This window comes from Oncorhynchus tshawytscha, unplaced genomic scaffold, assembly GCF_018296145.1.
Source record: "Oncorhynchus tshawytscha isolate Ot180627B unplaced genomic scaffold, Otsh_v2.0 Un_contig_3182_pilon_pilon, whole genome shotgun sequence".
NCBI lineage: Eukaryota > Metazoa > Chordata > Actinopteri > Salmoniformes > Salmonidae > Oncorhynchus > Oncorhynchus tshawytscha.
In genome coordinates, this window is record NW_024609620.1 from 177,060 (window position 1) to 187,500 (window position 10,441).

Consider the following 10,441-nt stretch of genomic DNA (forward strand, 5'->3'; position numbering starts at 1 on the left):
AACTAAACAATCATCACAGTTTACGTGGATACAGTCCTGCAGCAATTGTTAAACAATTCTGCTGAAAATATGAAAAATAAGGTAGACTAGGTTTATTTATTTAAGATATATATTAATTTATCCATGTATTAGCCTACATCTGGCAGGCTATCCCCTGCGTGTGAGGGGTCAGTCTAGCTGTCAATGCAAGTCGAATATTGGGGAATAATTCCAGGCGCAATTTGGAAATATGGTTCTCTGTTGAGTTGAGTTTTGTAACAGAGTAGCGCAGGCATCCGTCCTCTCTCAGGCTTCCACCGGGTCACGTGACGCGTTCCATTTCAGTTCGAAGCTCAGAGCGTTCTAACCCCGAGTCGTCCACGGAACCAGCCCGAGTTTTAACGACAATAATTCTCTTAGACATAAACCTACGGGATATATTTATATGCCTATCATTTATGATACATTTGGTGTGTAAAAAAAACAGTTACAACTGAAAAAGAGAGGTTCGTCATTTATGCTTATAAACGTGGCGTAGGGAATACTCAGTGAAATGTAGCCTAAACAGTTGCAAAAACATATTTCTCGGTTCTGTAGACATGCGTAGCATGGTAGAATAGGGACACGGATCGAATTTAGCTCAAATGTCAACGCGGCGAGTTTGTGGCGTTTGGCTGAAACCGCAAGTCTGAGGAAAGGCGCGGGCCACTCCGACGGACGACGAGGATACGACGTGATTTTGTTTCAATAACAGAGTTACAGGGAATTTCAATGTGATCCATTACGTCCATCGACATGTTAGCACATTAATCTGTACGCATTCGATTTCAATTTGTTATTGTGACACACCGCTCGAAAGTGGAGGGGCAAAGATCAGATCAGATCAGGACTGAGTGCACGTGTTTGTGAGAATTACCGGAGACGCAGACATCTAAACGGATCGGTTCGTACTCTACAAAGACCACGACGCGGTTACCTTCTGGCGACTTCGATGGTGTATGAACGCGTTGACAGTCCTGGATCTACAGCTGCGCTTTGCCGTCAACTTTTGACACTCTCTCCCGGAGATAATAACCCCACTCCGGCACACCCCCATCCAAGTTTTGAGCGTCGGATTCCGGGGAAGGGAAGAAGGGCACGGAGGAGATATGGCGGTGACCGTGACTTTATCGCTCTCTCTCCTTCTCTTATCTCTCTCAAGTAAGTAGCCTCAATGGTAAACCGTTTGTGTTTGTAAATGTCATGTTTTGCACGCAGAAGACTAACTCAAAATGAACGCCGCTCGGGTTGCCAACATTGTTTTTAAATTAGGCAATGTCATGAAGTCGTTTGTGAAATACATCTAGGCTATAAACTACAGCCTGGGATAAAACGCTTTTCGAAATGTATTTGGATAGGCTATTACTCCAGTAAGGAACCATATTATATAGCAACGAAGACAGCTTCCAAAGTCGAATAATATTTTCGTATAACCGCTTATGTAAGTATGTTGTTTCGCCCTGTCCTCGCTTTTTAGGTCTTGAAAACTTGCAGTGGAGTTGCCGTTGTCCGTTGTTCTGAAAGTTTGCCACGATTACAGACGGCATTACCTCTCCTCTCTTTTCCCTCTCTCCTTGTTGACTAATCTCAGCAAACTGTCAGCACCATGGACAGCGCACACGGATTCAACTCTCTCATGTCTGTCTATATTGAATAGAGTAGTGTTCTGTTCAATCTCGCTAGACATTTGTAAAGGAAAACCTTCATGCCTAATGCTGTTCAGACAAAGTTGGGCCCTTGGATTGACTTTAGTGTTCAACGTCTGTCCATTGAGGCTTTGTTAACAAGCTATAACGATTTAGTACAGAACATTAATGACACTGAGTCAATACAACTATGGCAGGAGAAGTCTAAGGTACTGTAATGTACCTACACACAACTGGTACACTAGTAGTATTTCTCAGACCTGGTCCTGGGGAGCCAGAGGGGTTTTACCATGGTACTAACACACCTGTTAAAACACATCAACTCATCATCAAGCCTTTGATTATTTGAATCTGGTGTGTTAGTACTAGGGCAAAACCAAACATGGAGGGGGGGGTGATGTTACCAGGCAGGCCAAAACTCCACCCCACAAAACAGGCCAATATGTTGGGGCATGGACTCTACAAGGTGTCGAAAGTGTTCCTCGCGTTCCACAGGGATGCTGGCCCATGGTGACTCCGATGCTTCCCACAGTTGTGTCAAGTAGGCTAGATGTCCTTTGGGTGGTGGACCATTCTTGATACACAGTGGAAACTGTTGAGTGTGAAAAACCCAGCAGCATTGCAGTTCTTGACACAAACCAGTGATCCTGGCATCTACAACCATACCCTGTTCAAAAGGCACTTAAATATTTTGTCTTGCCCATTCACCCTCTGAATAGTACACACACACAATCCATGTCTCATGTCTGAAGGCCTAAAAATCTTTCTTTAACCCGTCTCCTCCCCTTCATCTACACTGATTGAAGTGTCATCAATAAGGGATCATAGTTTTCACCTGGATTCACCTGGTCAGCCTGTCATGGAAAGAGCAGATGTTAATAATGTGTTGTACCCTCAGTGTATATAAAACACAACATAATCACATGTTTGACTTCACGAGGCCTTTATAGAAACACTGCAGGAGTAAATAGTCCCACAATGACAGAACAGGCACAGTGTTCAGCCAGACTGCAGATACCTGAAGGGATGCTCAGCCAGTGAAGGAGGAAGGAGTTAGACATGAACGGAAACCAAGGCCTTCAGCTTGTGGAGTCAAACACTTTCCATGGGGTGCTTGGACCCCGCATACACACTTAGCCCATCCCACTTCATGTCTTACCCCTCCCCTTCATTGTTTTCACTTCTGGAAGATGAAAGCAATATGGTGGAAACTTTACCAGTTCACTGTTTATACCTACCCAGAACCTACAGACATGCTAACATCTATCTGTTAAATACCCAGAACCTATAGACATGCTAACATCTATCTGTTAAATACCCAGAACCTACAGACATGCTAACATCTATCTGTTAAATACCCAGAACCTACAGACATGCTAACATCTATCTGTTAAATACCCAGAACCTACAGACATGCTAACATCTATCTGTTAAATACCCAGAACCTACAGACATGCTAACATCTATCTGATAGCTACCCAGAACCTACAGACATGCTAACATCTATCTGTTAAATACCCAGAACCTACAGACCAGAACCTACCCAGAACCTACAGACATGCTAACATCTATCTGATACCTACCCAGAACCTACAGACATGCTAACATCTATCTGATATACCCAGAACCTACAGACATGCTAACATCTATCTATAACTACCCAGAACCTACAGACATGCTAACATCTATCCAGAACCTACAGACATGCTAACATCTACCCAGAACCTCAGACATGCTAACATCTAAAGCTACCCAGAACCTACAGACATGCTAACATCTATCTGTTAAATACCCAGAACCTACAGACATGCTAACATCTATCTGATAGCTACCCAGAACCTACAGACATGCTAACATCTATCTGTTAAATACCCAGAACCTACAGACATGCTAACATCTATCTGTTAAATACCCAGAACCTACAGACATGCTAACATCTATCTGTTAAATACCCAGAACCTACAGACATGCTAACATCTATCTGTTAAATACCCAGAACCTACAGACATGCTAACATCTATCTGTTAAATACCCAGAACCTACAGACATGCTAACATCTATCTGATAGCTACCCAGACCCTACAGACATGCTAACATCTATCTGATAGTTAACCCAGATCCTACAGCCATGCTAACATCTATCTGATAACTACCCAGAACCTCCAGACATGCTGACACCTATCTGTTAAATACCCAGACCCTCCATACATGCTAACATCTATCTGATAGCTACCCAGACCCTACAGACATGCTAACATCTATCTGATAGCTACCCAGACCCTACAGACATGCCAACACCTATCTGATAGCTACCCAGAACCTATAGACATGCCAACACCCATCGAGTGGTTATGGCCAAGCGTAAGGGTCAAGGAGCAATTTGTGACCGGCTGCTTTACTCCAAAGATTATATTTTATGTTGACAAGATAGCCGAGTGACAGCTCTAACAATGGAAATACTTGTCCTCCGTGATTAAAGGCAGGTGAGATTAGGTGGCACCATTTTAGCCAATGAGAGATCAGATACGCGTGTGAACAACAGGCACAACTAAGTCGTTTTTCTACATTTTGCTGGAATGCACGTGCATTCACATATATCAGTACATTTGTAACAGCCTAAACAGGACATTTCTATTAAATCAAATAAGCCTCATGTAATTCGACAGTCCCTCATAGTCCTCCATACAAAAAGGGCTTATCTCATCCAGAACTTGGGTGGAGTAACTCTCTCTCACTTCGCCCCTTCCTCTCTGCTTACTCCAACACATACCGTATTCACTTAATAATGTCAGTTTGTATTGAACCGTGAAGGTATACGTTGAAGTTCAATTGAGTTTCCAGGGAGACAGAGAGACAGATTGATTCTCTGTAGAGTCGTGATGATGTCTACCACGGCCCCAGCCTCAGTCTGTCCTGTTAGCTAGATGTACACTAGGACCTCACAGCTTGGGGTGGAGGTGTAATCCAGTGATCCAGGTACAGAAGCCAAGGTACATGAACCCACAGAGGAAAAGGCCAGTCTCCTGCAGTCTGTTGAGCACACACACACACACACACACACACACACACACACACACACACACACACACACACACACACACACACACACACACACACACACACACACACACACACACACACACACAGAAACACACACACACACACAGAAACACACACACACACACACACACACAGAAACACACACACACACAGAGAAACACACACAAAAGCACACACACACATACAAATACAGGTGCACACACACACACACAGAAACACACACACACACAAACAGACTGTGCAGACCAATGACAGCTGAGCATTAGTGATTTACCCAGGATGCCGTTCTCATCAGGCGGTAACAAGAGAGTTGTGTCACTCTGCCAACAGTTCCATCCCAATCGGTGTGTGTGTGTGACAGTTCTTTCTCATGGGCGCCTCAGTCTGCTTTTATTTCCCTTACCGTTAACATTAATGAAGGCCAGCATTCCTCAGCTTCCCTTTGGATTGCACATATTTGTTCCATCCCAGCACTAATACCCCCGATTCCACTATTCCAGGGCTTGATGGTTAGATTGAGTCGTTGAATCAGGTGTGTTAGTGCTGGGCTGAAACAAAAAACACTTATGACAGTGTTATGGAGGGTTATGACAGTGTTATGAAGGGTTATGACAGTGTTATGGGTTATGACTGTGTTATGGAGGGTTATGACAGTGTTATGTAGACTTTATGAAGGCTCCAGGTTCAGATAAAGTGTAACCCAGAGGTGATGAGGATGCTGTATGGGTGTCAATCACACTGATGAAGGAGACCTGAGACAATCACACTGATAAAGGAGACCTGAGACAATCACACTGATAAAGGAGACCTGAGACAATCACACTGATAAAGGAGAATATCACACTGATAAAGGAGACAATCACACTGATAAAGGAGACAATCACACTGATAAAGGAGACCTGAGACAATCACACTGATAAAGGAGACAATCACACTGATAAAGGAGACAATCACACTGATAAAGGAGACAATCACACTGATAAAGGAGACCTGAGACAATCACACTGATAAAGGAGACAATCACACTGATAAAGGAGACAATCACACTGATAAAGGAGACCTGAGACAATCACACTGATAAAGGAGACAATCACACTGATAAAGGAGACCTGAGACAATCACACTGATAAAGGAGACAATCACACTGATAAAGGAGACCTGAGACAATCACACTGATAAAGGACCCGAGACAATCACACTGATAAAGGAGACCTGAGACAATCACACTGATGAAGGAGACCTGAGACAATCACACTGATAAAGGAGACAATCACACTGATAAAAGAGGCCTTTCTGTTTGTTTGAGAAAGAGAGTGATAGTGTGTAATTGTGGTTGTGAGTGTGTAGCTGTGGGTGCAAGTGTGTGTGTGTGTTCAGGCTGGAGAGACTAGCTCTTAAAGGAAGCCATTCCAGATGGCCTCTCTCTTAATAATTTACACCAGGATATGTTCTACCTCTCCTCCACCGCTAACGCTTTGTCTGGTGAGCTACACACACACACACACACACACACACACACACACACACACACACACACACACACACACACACACACACACACACACACACACACACACACAATGTTTGTTGAGTTAAAGCATTACCATCAGTTGGGACACCGAATAAAGAGTCATGAAGACAGTGGTACCTTAAAAACGTGTTAGGGCTAGGGGTTCCGCCCCTCGACAACATCCGCTGAATAGGCAGAGCGCCAAATTAAACAATTATTTACAGCGAAATCACACCATATGATTATGTTAGGTCAGAGCCTAGTCACAAAAACAACATACAGCCATTTTCCAGCCAAAGAGAGTAGTCACAAAAAGCAGAAATAGAGATAAAATGAATCACTAACCTTTGATAATCTTCATCAGATGACACTCATAGGACTTCATGTTACACAATACATGTATGTTTTGTTCGATAAAGTTCATATTTATGTCCAAAAATCTCACTTTACATTGGCGCTTTATGGTCAGTAATGTTGAGATACGAAAAGTCAAAAAGTTATATTACAGTCCGTAGAAACATGTCAAACGATGTATAGAATCAATCTTCAGGAAGTTTTTAACAAAAATCTTCAATAATGCTCCAACCGGATAATTCCTTTTGTCTTTAGAATTGCAATGGAACGCGTGTGGTCAGCTCATGGCACTCTGGGAGAGACCTTACTCAATCCCCTCTCATTCGCCCCCACTTCACAGTAAAAGCCTCAAACAAGGTTCTTAAGACTGTTGACATCTAGTGGAAGCCTTAGGAAGTGCAATATGACCCCATAGATACTGTATATTCGATAGGCAATGCCTTGAAAAACTACAAACCTCAGATTTCCCACTTCCTGGTTGGATTTTTCTCAGGTTTTCGCCTGCCATATGAGTTATATTATACTCACAGACATCATTCAAACAGTTTTAGAAACTTCAGAGTGTTTTCTATCCAATACTACTAATAATATGCATATATTAGCATCTGGGCCTGAGTAGCAGGCAGTTTACTCTGGGCACGCTTTTCATCCGAACGTGAAAATGCTGCCCCCCCAGTCCCAAACAGGTTGTTAACATTGAACTGGTTCCATCTCCACAAAATGATCAACATGCACAAAGAGAGTTTTATCCTCCATCTTAAAATGATCTTCTTTAAATGTCCCTTTATCCCAGCTGATAACATGTGAAAGAACCGTGTTTCTTCAGATATACGGTAAATACATGACACATGAGAAAAGACAGCATGGTAGAGGTTCAACTGATTCACTCTCCTCTGATGTGTGTGTGTGTGTGTGTGTTGTACTCTGAAGGATCTTCTCCATATGTGTGCCATCACTCTATCATTCAATGACATTTAACAGATGTTTTCATCATGCTGCAGCTACTCACTTTAGACAGATCATTCCATCATTCTCTGTGTCTCTTTCTCTGTCTCTTTCTCTGTCTCTTTCTCTGTCTCTTTCTCTGTCTCTTTCTGTCTCTGTGTCTCTTTCTCTGTCTCTTTTCTGTCTCTGTCTCTTGTCTCTGTCTCTTCTCTCTGTCTCTTTCTGTCTCTCTGTCTCTTTCTGTCTCTGTGTCTCTTTCTCTGTCTCTTTCTCTGTCTCTTTCTCTGTCTCTCTTTCTCTGTCTCTTTCTGTCTCTCTGTCTCTTTCTCTGTCTCTTTCTCTGTCTCTCTGTCTCTTTCTGTCTCTCTGTCTCTTTCTCTGTCTCTTTCTCTGTCTCTTTCTCTGTCTCTTTCTCTGTCTCTTTCTCTGTCTCTCTTCTCTGTCTCTTTCTGTCTCTCTGTCTCTTTCTCTGTCTCTCTCTCTTTCTCTGTCTCTTTCTCTGTCTCTCTGTCTCTCTGTCTCTTTCTGTCTCTGTGTCTCTTTCTCTGTCTCTTTCTCTGTCTCTCTGTCTGTCTCTCTGTCTCTCTGTCTCTTTCTGTCTCTCTGTCTCTTTCTCTCTCTCTATATATATTATATATATATATATATATATATATATATATATCTTTCTCTCTGTCTCTCTCTATATATATCTGTCTTTCTGTCTCTCTCTCTGTCTGCTCTCTCTCTGTTCGCTCTGTCTGTCTCTCTCTCTGTTCGCTCTGTCTGTCTCTCTCTCTCTCTCTCTGTCGCTCTCTCTCTCTCTCTCTCTCTGTCTGTCTCTCTGTCTCTGTCTGTCTGTCTGTCTCTCTCTCTCTCTGCCTGTCTGTCTGTCTGTCTCTCTCTCTCTCTCTCTCTGATATTGTGCTAATATCCTATTCACAGGGAGAGCAAAGAGCTTTTTTGAAAACACATGCACAGTGACTGTTCTGCGGTATAGAACAGCCAGCTGCAGTATACATCATACACACAACTATAGAGTGAAGTGGATGCTAATATCAGTCATTCACTCCACCTATCAGAGGGCTGAGTACTATCTTGCTTGTGCACAGTGTCTTTGTTCCAAATGGAACTCTATTCCCAGATAGTGGACTACTGACCAGGGCCATATTCCCTATGTAGTGCACTACATCTGACTAGAACCCTATTCCCTATGTAGTGCACGACTTCTGACCAGAACCCTATTCCCTATGTAGTGCACTACATCTGACTAGAACCCTATTCCCTATGTAGTGCACGACTTCTGACCAGAACCCTATTCCCTATGTAGTGCACTGCATCTGACCAGAACCCTATTCCCTATGTAGTGCACTGCATCTGACCAGAACCCTATTCCCTATGTAGTGCACTGCATCTGACCAAAACCCTATTCCCTATGTAGTGCACTACATCTGACCAGAACCCTATTCCCTATGTAGTGCACTGCATCTGACCAGAACCCTATTCCCTATGTAGTGCACTGCATCTGACCAGAACCCTATTCCCTATGTAGTGCACTGCATCTGACCAAAACCCTTTTGAATATATCCTATTGTGTCTATAAAAAAAGTCTACTTGCTAACTTGATACAATACTCAACTTGACTAGGGCCTTCACAACCTTGAACACACAGAAACCTTAACTGGGGCCTTCACAACCTTGAACACACAGAAACCTTAACTAGGGCCTTCACAACCTTGAACACACAGAAACCTTGACTAGGGCCTTCATAACCTTGAACACACAGAAACCTTAACTAGGGCCTTCATAACCTTGAACACACAGAAACCTTGACTAGGGCCTTCATAACCTTGAACACACAGAAACCTTAACTAGGGCCTTCATAACCTTGAACACACGGAAACCTTGACTAGGGCCTTCATAACCTTGAACACACGGAAACCTTAACTAGGGCCTTCATAACCTTGAACACACGGAAACCTTAACTAGGGCCTTCATAACCTTGAACACACGGAAACCTTGACTAGGGCCTTCATAACCTTGAACACACGGAAACCTTGACTACGGCCTTCATAACCTTGAACACACAGAAACCTTTGGTAGCCTAGCTGAACTGAACAGCAGTTGAGTTAACTTACAGTAGGGTACAGGTAGGTTTCTCCCTGCGGGTAATGCTGGTTGTAATGACATCAGCTCTACAACTGCTTTGTCTCTGGGCTGTTACAGTAGAGTGCAGAAGAGGAAAAGTGATGCGTGGACTAAAAGTTAGTGTATGTGAGATTCCTCCCCTCCAGCTGTGTCTGTGTCTCAAATGTCACCCTATATAGTGCCCTAGTTATGACCAAGGCCCAGGGGAACCAAGGGAATAGGGTTTGAAACTAGGCCTTTAACTAGTCGGGCAGCAACCTCGCGGTTCACGTTGCCACATCACTACACACCCTGATTCTCAGTCAGCTACTGGGGGGAGATCATGACAGAAGCTAGGAGTGTGTCAGAGCAATGTATTGGGGGAGTAGCACAGCCGTGAGGAGAGAGAGAGACCATTCATGGTTACATTGGAGCAGAAAAAGGCAATGGTAGTCAATGTCTCTGTCTTTCAGTCATCTTTCTGTCGTCTTTCTGTCTCTCTCTTTCTGTGTGTCTGTCTCTCTCTTTCTGTGTCTCTGTCTCTCTCTTTCTGTGTCTGTCTCTCTCTTTCTGTGTCTCTGTCTCTCTCTGTCTGTCTGTCTCTCTCTTTCTCTGTCTCTGTCTCTCTCTTTCTGTGTCTGTCTCTCTCTTTCTGTGTCTGTCTCTCTCTTTCTGTGTCTCTGTCTCTCTCTGTCTGTCTGTCTCTCTCTTTCTGTGTCTCTGTCTCTCTCTTTCTGTCTGTCTCTCTCTTTCTCTGTCTGTCTCTCTTTTCTGTCTCTGTCTGTCTCTGTCTCTTCTGTGT

At 43.4% G+C, this 10,441-nt stretch overlaps 1 protein-coding gene across 1 annotated transcript in view; it reads left to right on the forward strand.

The window, feature by feature from the left end:
* Window positions 1-272: 272 nt before the first annotated feature.
* The window catches only part of LOC121845300 (neuronal acetylcholine receptor subunit beta-2-like), a 21,919-nt gene continuing 11,750 nt past the window's right edge, over window positions 273-10,441 (forward strand). The window contains exon 1 of the mRNA XM_042316378.1: window positions 273-1,179. Coding sequence (XP_042172312.1) covers window positions 1,128-1,179 — 52 coding nt within the window. The 5' untranslated portion in view covers window positions 273-1,127. The remainder of the gene's footprint in view (window positions 1,180-10,441) is intronic.